Raw genomic sequence first — 14,264 nt, forward strand, 5'->3', positions numbered from 1 at the left:
ATGTAAGATGAACTGTTTCAGGCATGAATTACGGTTTTTGGTCTTAGAATGGAGAATTTCTTTTACACCTGAGAAGCAGATAACATCTTTTGAACAAACCATTGGAAATGCTTTTAAATAGTTGGTGGATGGATGCTATGGCTTTATGGTTCTTCTTCTTCTTCTTTTTTTTTTTTTTTAAGATTTTATTTTATTTATTTATTTTTTAATATATTTTTAAAGATTTTTATTTATTTATTTGACAGACAGAGATCACAAGTAGGCAGAGAGAGAGGCAGGCAGAGAGAGAGCGAGAGGGGGAAGCAGGCTCCCTGCTGAGCAGAGAGCCCGATGTTGGGCTCGATCCCAGGGCCCTGAGATCATGACCTGAGCCAAAAGGAGAGGCTTTAACCCACTGAGCCACCCAGGCGCCCGGCTTAATGGTTCTTAATCTGTCCAATCTATGGGCAGTGCAAGAATGGAGCATTCGTGTGGGGAGATATTAACCAAATCCCTATGATGTGACAGTCACTGTGCTAAGGGGCAGGGATGGAGAAGGGAGTAAGATGGTCCTGTCCTCATCCAGCTCACAGTGCAGTGAAGATGGGCATGTGAAAGGGAAGTCCACCCAATGCGGAAGAGCAAAGGATGGAGTGGTCAGTTGTACCCGAGGAGAAGAAAGGTGGGGAGGCTGTCAGCAAAGTCTCCATGAAGAGGAGGGTGCTCCAGTGGAACTGGAATATGAATTCTCCAAAGAGATAAAGAGCTGAGCATTGGGGACAAGCCAGGGCAAAGAAATTTGGCCGTCTGGCAGTAGGCGTGGAAAGGCACTAAAAGACTTGTCAGGTAGAGGTGTGTGTATATGTGTATGTGTGATGATTATATTGCATTCTGAAAACTTGCTGAGGCCGGTATGGAGGACAGACAGAAGGATATGGGATGGAAGCAGAGACAGTGACGAGGAAACCACTGCAATTATCCAAGCAAAAGTTGGGCAGGTCTGAACCAAGGTGGGAACAATGAGGCTCAAGAGGAGGGAGCAGACAGGAGAGAGCCCAGCAAGACAAGTGGTAGGAAGTACTGGGCTATGTGTGGACATAAGAAAGAAGTTCATAGCAAGCCCTGCTGCTCACTAACTTAAGAGACTCAGGAGAAGTTGTGAGGTGGTGGGAGGAGGTGGAGAATAAATTGGGATTTCATCAAATTTAAGATGTCATGCATTATAAAACGCATCATTAAAAATACCACTGAGGAAGAAAACCGTACCGTGGCGCCACAGATCTTAAGACGTGTTCTGCGTTCACAGATGTTAGAATGTGAAAAAATGTACATGTGCAAGTAGATGAAATAGGTAGTTTGGGACATGCTGAATGCGAAAGTCGTCCGTGGGTCTCCCTGAGGCCCCTGGAAGGAACACGGATCAGGGAGCCATGGCAGCTGAAGCCCAGGGAACACGCAGCAGGACTCTGGCAAGTTACTGAACATCTCCACGGCAGGTTTCTTTCTCGTGTGGTGCAGAGCTGTAGTGAGGTGGGGATGTGTGCGAAGTCCTGACACGTGAGCACAGTCCCGCTCCGGGGATGTGCGCTCCCTTCCCTAACCTCTTCCATGCCATGGCAGCCCTGACCGTTTCCTGTTTCCTGTAGCCCTAGACGCAGGTGCTGTGGGCCTGAGATGCTGCTGCCAACTCCACCCACTCCTGTCCCTGTGGCAGCAGCTGTGGCTGGCACAGTCGATCCAGAACAGTGGCCTGAGGCTCATCCAGGAGCTCACCTAGTCACCATCCTTTATAGGTTCCATGTTTTCATCTAGGAAAGGGGATAATGACAGCCAAAGTTGGGGTGGTTGTGGAACACTAACTGAGGTATGCTTAGCAAGTGCTTTCAGCAAGAAAATGCAGTCCAGAGACTTTTTCCAACTGGAAAAGCCCCTCCAGTTGGCACTCGTACCTACCAAAGCACATCGAAGCCGCTGTTGGCAACCACGCGGTCAGGCATGTGCAGGGTGTGCAGGGGATCGATCAGTCCCAGTGTGGGCTTGATGGCTCGGGAAGCAATGCCTAAAACAGGGATTTTCAACAGAGGCAAAAGGTATGGACACCATTTTAAGAAATTAAGTTACTTTAGGATAACGATTTATTCTTAAAAAAATTAAAAATATGCGATTCATTCTCATGAACGGAGGCAGCAAGAACAGTGGAAAGAGATCTGGAGTCAGAAACCTGGGTTTCGGGGCGCCTGGGTGGCTCAGTGGGTTAAAGCCTCTGCTTTCGGCTTAGGTCGTGATCCCAGGGTCCTGGGATCAAGCCCCACATCGGGCTCTCTGCTCAGCAGGGAGCCTACTTCCCCCCTCCCTCTGCCTGCCTCTCTGTCTACTTGTGATCTCTCTCTGTCAAATAAATAAATAAAATCTTTAAAAAAAAAAGAAACCTGGGTTTTTCAGTGGGTCTGAGGCTCCTTGTTTGAAGGAGCCAAGTGTGCACATCTCTTCCCAACTCTGGTTTGAAGGGTGTCACTGGCAATGGTGGGAGTATTTATACCAAAGAAACTGGCCAATACTAGAAACTGGGGCTTATTTACTGATTAAATGCCAGAGAGCTGGTTTACTAGCACACTGGTGGTTTGGGTTCTGGTTCTGCAGCTTGCTATGTGTCTTTGGCCAAGTCACTTAGTCTCTCTGAGTTCTCCATTAGATCATAACCATATAGGGCTTCTATCCCACATAGCTAATGTAAGGCTCATATTAGAAAGTATTATGTAAAAGTCTTTGAAAAACTGTAAGATAGAATTCAAGTATTGGCTACTGCTATCTTCAATAACATCAAAGGATAATGTCATTTAATTTTAAAAAGCGAAGTTACTATAAATGTGCAGCCAAATACCAATTTATTCTGCTACAAAGGCCTGGGACCTTTGGATCTTTCTGGAGTGTTGGGAATGTTTTATACTTTGATTGGGATAGTGGTTACATGGGTATATCTATTTGCCAAAATTCACCAGACTGACTGTTAAAATGTATGCATTTTATTATACAAAAATTGTATCTCAGTGAAATTGATTTAAAATGTTGAAAGGAAAAAAGTGTTGCAAAGATGTCCAAGAAAGGGAATAATCATTCAGCACTGAAGTACAGTTACTAACTTGAGCAGAGAAATGGCCAATCAAGATTATGGCATTTTAATATGCTTTGTAGGTAATTCTCAGAGAAGTTTATTAGACTGTTTCATATTTTTACATGTACTTGGTAAAAGAAAATGTGTGTATATACATGCCCTTAGCTCTATAACTCCTTGATTTTTAAATATTAGGCTTAAAGAAAAGGCCGCAGGGTTGAAAGGTAAGAGAGAGAATTAAACACGATTCTTATGGGCACAGTTCTTACCAGTTTTTACTTTCAAGTGTTCATAGTCAAAGATGGCAACTCCTGTAGTTTCACTCCCAGTTCCTGAGGTGGTTGGGACTTGAATAAAATAACATTAATTTACATAATGCATCTAAGTAAAGGTCAGTGGAGATACTTAATTCAGCCTGAGGAAGCAAGGAACAAAGTTAGAGAAGGAAGCGCTGATCCCCCTGTTGCTCACGTGAGTTCCGTATCTACGTTGATCCGCATGTATGCTTCATATGCCTGCCTGTGTCTGCATTTACATGCATGCGTAATAGCGTGCCTGTCAGCATTAACAGGTTTCCTATGCATATGTGATGGCAATGTCTACATTAATATGCACACATTTCATGTGCACGGTGTTCATGTCTGCATAACGTGTAGGCATGTCTAATGTCTATGCGCACTTTGATGAGTATGTGTGATAGCTTTACCTGTATTAACACATATGCATGATGTCAGTGCCTGTGCCAGCATGTATACAGGCCTGACATGTACGTATGGTGTCCATGCCTGTACTAACACGTGTGTATGTTTACCATGTATTATGTGTCCTGTTTCTGCATAAACAGCTAGGAACCCCAGGAACTCTAGCTCCCGAGCTTACGCAGCTGTAGCCGGGTATTCAGAGGCCGGCTGCTCAGCATCTCGGTTAGAAAGCTCCTATATGCCTTCTCTGAAAGACATCTTTATTCCCTCCTGGCAGTAAGCACAGTAACGTTCTGCCTTTGCTAGGCTCCGTGGTTTTGTAATTCTGTCAAGTTTCTAAACTTTACTAATCACCCCTCTGTGTGATGCTGACACAGTTTCACCAGAGGGTTCCGTTTGCCAGACATCAATTATGTTGCTCCCTGCTGATTGCTCATTCACATCAAAGCAGTTCATCTGCCTTCAACCTACTCCTGTACCATCATGGGGCCCATTCACGGTGGGGGCAGTTGAGGGGGAGAAGAGAGAGGACAAAACTTCAGACAGATATTGTCCAGTTACCAGTTAGTGCATTTTCACTATAAAACTTAAAGCAGTAATACGCTAACGGCCATAAAATAGGAGGGAGGGCAGAAAAGACCCAAAGATCCCAAGCTCTGTGCGAGACAGACAAGCTATTCTGACTTGGACTTGCGTGTCTGTCCCCAGGACAGCCACAGAGCAGATGTTGCCCAGAGAGATGTGGCCATGCTGGCCACATGTCCTAGAGAAGAGACAAAGCCCCAGGTCAGCTGAAGAGCCATTGTGTGGAAGAAAGGGTTGAGTCAACACCAGAAAAATAATAGCGAATGTTCCCCTTAAACTCCACGGTAGCTGGCAGAATGGGACAAAGCAGAGAGGGGTTTAGAAGACAAACCTGCCAACAGAGGGATCTAATAATATGGAAACGATAACCTTCCCTCCTCCTTCACACAATGACTGCCTATGCCTAGCTAGCATAAATCTGCAAATTTTCCCACCACTGACCCAAATCGTCTGCCTGTGCAATAATGATCAGAATTTTAAAACATAAATGAACTGCTATCTGTTCTGCTCTCCAAACACTGTACTACACTGAAATGAAGAAATCAGAAAGCTTTGGAAACAAAGCCTAAAATTCCTGGCTTACATCTTTCCTAAGACCTTTTGCCAATTGCAAAATAAAACGTATAGTCTTTACCTGCAATCAGAGGCTTAAGAGGCACAGACACAGGCTTTCCCTTCCCAATGGGGGCATTGACATAGTCTAGGAAATCAGAGTGAGGGCTGGATGCATACAGATTAGCGGCTTTGCAGGTGTCCATGGTGGAGCCTCCACCCACAGCAACGAAGGCATCAAAAGCTCCCCTTTTGACAAATTCAATTGCTTCCATGAAGCTTAGAGAAGAGAAAAGAAAAGCCATCATGTCATTATTGTTTTCAGAAATAAATTGCCACACCATTAAAGGCCTGGAGCAAGTTTTAAGCAACAGTGAGATGTGTTGGCTTCTACATAAAGTAAATAGCAGCAATAAAATAATACCTTCTATCTGTTGGTTCCACCCTCACATTATCATAAACCTTAAAACTTATGCCACTCTTTACTAGGGAGTCCATAACCATTTGTACGGGAGGGAGCTGGGAGAGGTTCTTGTCTGTCATCAAACAAACATTTTTAGCACCCATGTTTTGTAGGTCCTAAAACAACAAAAATAATTTATACGTTAGGTTTCATTGCCCGAGAACTGCAATAGACTCTCTCTCTCTCTGGCCAACTTAACACTGCACATTTTTCAAAACAAAGAACTCAATTGTTTTCAGTTTGCATTTGTTTTAAAAGACAGGTAATATTTCTAACAAAAAGACTGTAGGAATCTTAAATACTTGCCATTCCCACTTCCTTTGTAACTCCTGCTCCATATCTAATATTTGAAACGGCCATCTGTGGAAAAACAAAACAAAAAAAGACTTAGATATAGGTGTGTTTCATTTCTAAAAACCTATAAATGAAATGAATCATTCCTTATTGTGTAGAGAATAAAGTATATATTCCTTAGCATGTCCTTCATTTTAATTTATGACTCCTGAACTAGGAGGAGACAGAGATTTAAACAAATAATTATATAATAATAGTATGATAAAAATTCATCAAAATTCATTGCTCCTTTGTTCTTGCTTCAAAAGATTGCTTGGACCTCTTTTAGAATTGTTATAATTACAAAACTAAGCTGTAACCTACAACATATGTAAGTTGGAGAGTCTGTAGAACTGGGACTTTGTCCTGTTTTGATGGCTGAACAAAAGACAGACAATATCTAAACATTACTCATGTTATCTGAAGATCTGTATTCCATTACCCCAACAAGGGACTTTGTTAAATGGGGTCTGATCAAATAATGAGATTAGGGAACACCAATTAATAGTAGATTTCAAATGAGATAATAATGCATTAGTGGGCGCCTCAGTGGCTCAGTTGGTTAAGCATCTGCCTTTTGGCTCAGGTCATGTTCCCAGGTCAAGTCCCTCCTGCTTCTTTCTCTGCCTCTGTCTCTCTCTCTGTCCCTCATGAATTAAAAAAAAAAAAAAAAAGCATTAGCAAAATACTCTAGTATTTTTTCAAGTCATCATCAAAGAAAGAATGGATTGATTATTTATACCTCAAAGGCATAATCTGTTGTTTTCCCAGAAGGTGCAAATCCAGGAGCTAGAAATGTAGAGATTAGTGTTAGAGTAGGCCTCTAAAACAAAGCAAAAATAATGGTTTTTGATAGTAAATTGGTATTTCAGCAGTGAACATAAGCATCTCCCTTAAAAAGACTTACCTTTAAAAGAAAATTAAAAGCCTTAGCTAAAATGTATTTTCAAGTTTCATTGTTGCCTATCAAATTGAAATTAAAATCTGCATTTTAAGAGAATGTAATGCTAACTTGATGCTGATTGTGTGAAAATAGTTATTTAAAATATTTTCTTCATTGAAAATAAAATACACTTTTGAAACAATGTCTAAAAATCCTCTAGAAAAAATACCCTCTAGACTCTGGAGTTAGATTACTGTTAGAGAACAATTATTAGTAAATTAATTAATTAGAGTCCTGCTTACATTTCTTATAACAACTGTGATCAGTATGAATTAAAATATTTTTCCATAGAGAAAAAACTACCACAGTAAGATATTTATATTTTTCAAGTTAAAATATGTAAAAATTTAGTTCTATTTCTAAGATTTAATAAAAATTTTTATAAACTGATGCTTCTTTATAATGTTATCAGGTTTTAGTTATGGCAGAAATGATTTCCTGTCGTATCAGAACAAGACAGCCCTGCTTAATGAGTTTTATCCTTGTCTTCATCACTCCTCGTCAGTCATAAGATTGAAAAAAAGTCTGCAATAATTTCCACTACTTTTTTTTTTTGTTTTTAAAAGAACAAGAGACCACAACTAGACAACAGTCTACCTTTGGATTCTTGAGGGCAAGGGTATCCTTAGTCAAAATTCAAATTTCTTTGATCCGTATCTACTGTAAAGAAATAATCTATTAATCTTGCTACTGAAGTTTAGGAAAAGACATAAACTGAATCTAGAAAACAGTGAGATTATCTTTCTTTAATTTACTAATTTTATGCTCCCAAACAGGAGACTACTAATTCTTTGTTGAAATCGACTAAGAATTGGAAAGAACCAGCTAAAGACAAAATTCTGCAGATGTTCACGAGGACCTTAAAGGCTGGCCATGTTTTCACCTAGCAGACGGTCATTAATGACTGGGAGGTCCCTTGGCCTGCCTTGAATGGTGAACCACACCGGTGGCAGGAAAAAGCCCTCAGTCACTCTCTCTGTTCTATTCCCCAACAGGCTCCTCTGTGGGTTCTGCTTAGTTTCCTGTACGGGCAGCCCCCCTTGTTTCCATTCTCACTGTGCTGTTTAGATTTGACCTTTCCTTCTAAGAGGTGAAATCAGTTTTTGTGTCAGTAATTCATGTGACATTCTGAGGACACGCTGAAGCTACAATGAGCTTCCTGCTGCTCTGTGGACAATGGAGTTGGGAAGGATTAAGATGTTTGTGAGAACTGAAAACTTTTGTCATTATTTTTAATTACTAAGAAATATAATTTTTTAAAAAATTGATATAAACAAGTTTTTTCCTTCTAGGAACCACCTTTGTTCTTTAGCCTCTTTCTTTCCTGAGATGTATTAAGACTGTCCAAAGATTTCATCTTGATTAATTTGATTAACTCAGATGATCTTAAAATCTCATCTGTGCCCCCCTTTTTAGCTTTGGCAAATAATGCTATTTGAAATAGAAAATTATCGTAAATAGCATTAAATATATACTTGAGTCAAACATAATCAATCAGCACATGTTCAGCTACCGTCATATAATTAGAACTACATATTACCGGTTGCAAGTGAAAAGGCAGCCATTCCAACTTTCACATCCCTTGATTTCCTTGATTTATCATTTTCCCAAATGTATTATGAGTGCCAATGGAGGGCTTGGAAATTTTGGCCACTTTAAAAACACAAAATGTATTATTACCTTGGGAGTAAGTATGAGAATGAGTTGGGCACTGGCATCTAGGGAAAAGAAAAAAAAAAATGTGAAACTAGAAAACCAGAAGATAGGATGCTTTAATGTGACTCACATTGCATTCTACTCTTGAGATGCCATCAAAGTAGTAGCTATTGGCAAATGCTCCATAGGAAAACACAGAAATCATCATGGACAGGAAGTCCACTCAGAGTCTTTCCAGTGTTGCAGGATCATTCTTTCAGGAATTATTCAACTGGTGCTCAATACATGTGTACGGGAAGCTGAGATAAGTCCTCTGGGGATACAAGGAAGTTTGAAATGGAGTCTTAGTGTCTATGAGGTCCCAGCTCTTTTACCAGGTTAGGAACTTCTACCAAATTTACCCAAGGTTAACTACTCAATGCACTTCCTCTCCCATTCCTCCCACCCAGGGGAATTTGTATTTTCTCATTGTCTTCAGTGTGTTTATTTTCTTGAAACAGACTCTGGGCCTCTGAGAAGCCCTCAGTGGGCCTGCAGTCCTCACTGGTCACCACCTCATGCCTCCATCTTTTCTCAGCCCAGCTCCAGGGACCTGCAGCCCCTTGGATGCCTCGATGTGCTGGTTCCCTCTCCAGGGCCTGTGGCTGTGTCCCCCTCTCCCCGCTCCCCTGTGGCCTAAAGTGCGCTCATGCCCGTCACTCTGGCCTCCTCGAATCCCTCACCTCTTGTCAGTTCCCACTCTGCTTCTCTGCCCTTGACTCCGTTTCCCTTCTCCTTATTGGTAGCCTCCTGTTTCCTGCATAGTCCCTTTCTCCTCCTATTCGCTGTGCATTTGAGCAGCACCAAAGGGTTGTATGTTTCTATTTTTTTTGCCAGAGGACCTTGTCCTAGTGGGGTCCCAGTAGATATGTGAGTGGACAACCACTCCATCCCCCCTTTAAAGTTGGAGTGAAAACATCTGAGGGGAAAGGTAGAGAAGGAAAGAAGAGTGTTCAACTCAATGGTCAAGACCTCAAAACAGATTGAAGTCAAAGCCGCCAGGAAACCGGTGTGAGTACCACCACGAGTCAAGGCTGCCACCTCCTGGACACGGATGAAAGTGCCAAGTGTTGAGAGTCCCAGGACCATCCCAGCCGGTGTGAGCCATTCACAGGCTGCCATAGGGAAAGCACAGTTGGGAACGCCAAGATGTTGTCCTTCACCGGTGGGCTTTCTTTGGAGAACTTTCCCTGCTTTACACCCTCCAAGGACAAGAAAGTGGAGGCAAAGGGAAGAAAATCTCCAGACTCTAAACTTTCCAATGCCCAGGAACGTGGGAGCACATGCTTTCCTATACTCCTCCCCCTTTTTATTTTGTATTTTTTAGGTTCTGAGGCTGCCTTGATTAATCATTTCTACTTTTTACTTGTGGTTTGAGTCCCATCCTCTCTTGCCTTCTTGGGGCCTCCATCAGTCCTGTGTTTCCTAGTATTCCTCCTCACTTGATCTTTGTCATTGTATTTAAGAGTTTCATGCTTCAAAGTCTCAACCTCTTGTCGCCTCTGGCTTGCTCATCCTCTCTGGGTCTCCCCTCCTGGCCTAGGTCTGCTGGCTCCATTTTCTTGCCTCCCACACATTGCCTGGCTCCCTGAAATTTGGCTGCTGTCTCAACAAGTCCCAGCTTTCCTGCTGTATTCCTAGTTCTCAGGACGTTCCCCCCCTCCCAGCACCTTGCTCTCCTAGCACTGAACACTGGGCCACCCCCTCCTTGGGTGGCTGAAATGCTTTCCGTGGCTTCCAGGACTACCTACTCACCTGGGATTCCTCTAATTATTCTTTTTCCAGCTCCTTTACCACTCTGCTCATTCCTTAAATATTGGGTTCTATCCTGGGCTCACCCTTCACCCTTTATAGCAAACACATCAAGGCCCCCCAGTATTTCTCTAGCCAAATCCATCCACCTCTCGTGGGTCCTCTGCCAATCTCTGGTTTCCGTGTCATCTCTCATCTGAATAACTACAAAGCCCCTAACAGGCTTCTCTTGGCTCCACCTTTGCCACACAAGGGTCAGGAGCTTATTTCCAATGATGCCCTCTCCCCTCACCCCCTTTGGATGAAGTTCAGACCTGGCCCTGCCTCATGGGCCCAGCTAATCTTTCTAGCCTGGTAACCCCATCTCTGTCCATCTCCAGAGCTCTTGGAACGTTCTTTTCTGTGAATGGGAGGGCCACACATTCTCTTTTTTGCCTCCAGAACTTTGTCTTTGTCATTTCTTCTGCCTGAAACATGTTTCCGTCTCTTCTTCCAGGTAATTAGTATCCTTTCTAGCGACAGCTGAAATGTCACCCTGGGCAGTCCTCCCTAAGGCTGGGCCCAGGTAGGCACTCTCCCTCTGTGGTCTGTACCATGCTTCTCTCCCCATTAGAATCATTATCACTCTGAGTTGTTGGTACCATTCTTCTGTTTGCATCTGCCTCTAGATTGTAAATTTTGTGGTGGCAAGACAAGATCTACCATTTATCACAACTTCATCTGTAATGGCTAGCATTGCAACAGGCACATACTAATACCACCTGAAGGAATACTGACTGAAGAAATAAGTAAATGAGTAAGTAAATGCAGATGTTTAAAATCCTCTGAGCTTTTCCTCTCATCTCCTGGTGTACCAAGACAGAGAACCTGAGCTTGGGTAAGAAGAATGGACTGTGGGTTCCCCCACTGTTTTAGGACAGCTTGAAACCACTGATGGGCTTCTCTACTCTTGAGAAGCTGAGGAAACCGTGGGCAGAGCAAGGCTCTCATTTACCTACCCTCTGGTTCTGGCCTGATTATTCTGGCTTTCCTCCCAGTATCACTGGCTCGGATAAACTGGCCAAGTTTTTAGTAAAGGTCAGCACCTCTCCTGGGCACTAAATCTCAGGGGAGCAAGGAGCCTGATGTGGGACTTGATCCAACCCAAGACCCCGGGATCATGACCCGAGCTGAAGGCAGATGCTTAACGGACTGAGCCACCCAGACGTCCCATGTTTTCCCCTTTCTTATATTAACAACAACCTTCTCTTATTCTTCCCTCTCCTGATGCTGCCCCCACCGCTCTCCTTGCCTATAGTCCTGTAAAGGCTCTCCAATTTCTCCCATTCTCTCTGGCATCCCCTCCAACTGACCTTTGCCCTGTGACTCCACAAAGAGTTTGCCAAGTCACGAATGCCCTTCACCTTGCTAATATACCACTCAGTTCTGAGTTCAGTCCTCATCTTGTACAACCTGTCAGCAGCATTCTTCTATCTACTCCCTTCTCCATGGAAAACTTTCTTCCCTTGGCTTCCAGGTTGTTCCTCACCTAGTTTCTTTTTATGCCATTGACTCTGAATGCTGGAGGGTCCTGGGGTTCGGCCTATGAGTCCCTCTCTTTTCTTTCTACTCTCACTCCGAGTGACCTCACCTTGTCTCATGGTCTTGAGTGACTTCTGTGCTCTTATCCTTCTGGTTTAGATGTCTTGCTTAAACTCCAGATTTAGCTGCCTCCTCCGACACCTCCACTTGAATGTCTGTTAGGCATTTCAGCTCCTGCCCAAGACTCAGCTCCTGGTCTTCTCTTAAAGCCTCTTCCCCACCCCAGTTTAATGGCAACTTCATCCTTCCACTTGTTAGGGCAAAACACCTTGGGCTCATCCTTGGCCGCGAGCATCTCTCACCTCATCTCCCCCTCATTCACTCTGCTCCAGTCACCATGTTCTGAAACCATCCTGGTATTTCCCACCTTTGAGTACCTTCCCAGAGAGCCACATGGCTTGCTTCTTCCTTCCACCTTCCGCAGGTCTTCCTGTAACCATTACCTTCTCAAGAGCAAGCGTGGTTGGCTGAGACCTTGAAGATATCCAGGTCCTAATAACCTGGAACCTGTGAATATTATAAAGCAAAACGGACTCTATCGATGTGATTAAATTAAAGATTTTGAGATGGAAAGATATACTGGATTATCTGGGTGGGCCCTAAATAATCAGAAGCGTCCTAATACGAGGGAGGCAGAAGGAGATTTGACATAATGGCAATGTGACCACTGAAGCAAGTGGTGGCTACATTGGTGGCTGTGACGACGGAGGAAGGAGCCACGATTTACCATTGCAAGAAGTGCAATGGAAGCTGAAGAGAGCAAGATAATGGATTCTCCTCTAGAACCTCTGAATTGAGTGTGGCCTTCTCACACCTTGATTTTGGCCCAGTAAAACTGATTTTGGACTTAAGAACTCTAAGAGAATAAATGTGTGTTGTTTTGTGCTGCCAAGTTCATGGTAATTTATTATATCAGCAATAAGATACTAATAGTTAGGTCTTTTTCTAAAATTGCATCCCCTCCTGCCACGACCCATCCTCCTTTACTTTCTCTTTAATACTAACAACATGTAATATACCCTAAATTTTACTGGTTCATTGTCCACCCCACCTGCCCCACCTACAGTTAGGCACCAGGGATATCAGGTGGTTTTGTTTCTTGCTGTACTCCCAGGGATGAGAACACTGCAAATCTGAAGCTTGTGCAGTCCTTCCCTCCTGGGCTTTCTCCTGCCTCTCTGGCCATGTTCCTGTCCTTTAATACTCGCTCCTTTTCCTTCATTCAAAGTGCAAATCATTTGCAAATGCAAGTGCATAAGGCGGCTGGTAGATAATGTAAATGGGAGGTCAGAGCTCCTGGCTGGCTGTGTAGCCGGTGTGCAGAATGAGTGGCAGGCTATGTGATAGGGTCTCTCGGGAAGCCGGAATGCTTGCCCTGTTCAGAGGAGGTGGCCACCACTTCATGTCAGCTCTGGCAGACCTTCCAGATGAAATGTGGGCCCAATGATGCCATTTCCAATTTTCCAAAACTTTTATCTGAAATCTCCAACTTTCTAAATGCATATCCTATTTAAAAAATAAGCACCATTTTGCCACCCTTGCTTTAACACATTGCTGCTCCTGGGGACCTCATTCTCAACCCTTCTACAGTTTGCTAAGGCCTTTACTTCCACACCCACAGTTTCAACTGTCCTCTATACACGTGGGTGAGTTCCAACTCACTTCTGAGCTCTAGAACAATGTAATCAATTACCTGCTGACGGTCTTTTTCACCTGAGGCATGTCCAATTTGAAGTTCCTAAGGTAAGTTATCATCTTCTTCCTACAGCTAATGTGCATGTAGTCTTATTTTGGTAAATGACCCCAATGTTTACCTAATACCCCATCTAGAAACTTCAACTTCTCCTCCTGTCTCACTTATCAGATACAAAATCCTGCTGATTTTGACAGACTCAGTATTTTTCACATCTACCCCATGTACCAGCTGGCTCTCCTTGGTACCCAAAGCCATCACCTTTTAGCTGGAGCATTACAATTACTTCTAGCCTTTCCTTTCCACTGTACACTGCCACCAGAAAGATTGGACATATTCTAATCATGCCACCTTCCTTTGTCATACAACCATTCCAAAAACATGTTCTCAGGACACTGGTTCCAAGGGATATGAATAGTGTTGCTTGATAAAAAGTTTTGTGGTAACACAGATTTGGAACAAAGAGTTTAAATACAGCTAACCTTTTTTTTTTTTTTCCCCTCCATCTCTCTAGGACGTCTCAGAGCCTTTTGTTTGCTAATTATCCTGACCCTAAAAGCACTATGCAACAGTCGGTAGTTTCCTATTTATTTAGCCATGGAATTCCCTGCCCCCCATTGGGCATTTCAAAGTATTAGAACTATTGCTTCCAGAATTCCCTATTATCTGCAGGACATAATTCAAATTCTTTAGCATAGGACTGAGAACAAGGACCGTGAAGCTAGAATATCTGGGTTCAGATTATGGCTATGCCATTTGCTTAGCTGTGTGACACTGGACAGACTCCTTTTCTTCATGCTGTTTTCTTGTTATCTATAGTATAAGGAGAATAATATAGTATGGCATAGGGTTGTTGTAAGGATTACAGTTACTAT

General features: G+C 43.0%; 1 protein-coding gene across 4 annotated transcripts in view; it reads right to left on the reverse strand.

The window, feature by feature from the left end:
• ADHFE1 (alcohol dehydrogenase iron containing 1) overlaps window positions 1-14,264 on the reverse strand; it is a 39,183-nt gene that overhangs the window by 23,835 nt on the left and 1,084 nt on the right. For 2 of the 4 annotated variants that reach the window (XM_082719138.1, XM_082719139.1), the window contains exons 2-8: window positions 8,349-8,386; window positions 6,468-6,514; window positions 5,699-5,752; window positions 5,354-5,508; window positions 5,012-5,208; window positions 3,361-3,438; window positions 1,933-2,038 (exon numbers count right to left, since the gene is read on the reverse strand). In XM_082719138.1, coding sequence (XP_082575264.1) covers window positions 1,933-2,038; window positions 3,361-3,438; window positions 5,012-5,208; window positions 5,354-5,508; window positions 5,699-5,752; window positions 6,468-6,514; window positions 8,349-8,386 — 675 coding nt within the window. Of the gene's footprint in view, window positions 1-1,932; window positions 2,039-3,360; window positions 3,439-5,011; window positions 5,209-5,353; window positions 5,509-5,698; window positions 5,753-6,467; window positions 6,515-8,348; window positions 8,387-8,454; window positions 8,856-14,264 lie in introns of those variants that run through there. The other 2 variants (XM_082719140.1, XM_082719141.1) reach the window with 2 other exon arrangements.

This window comes from Mustela nivalis (assembly GCF_964662115.1).
Source record: "Mustela nivalis genome assembly, chromosome: 2".
Taxonomy (NCBI): Eukaryota; Metazoa; Chordata; class Mammalia; order Carnivora; family Mustelidae; genus Mustela; species Mustela nivalis.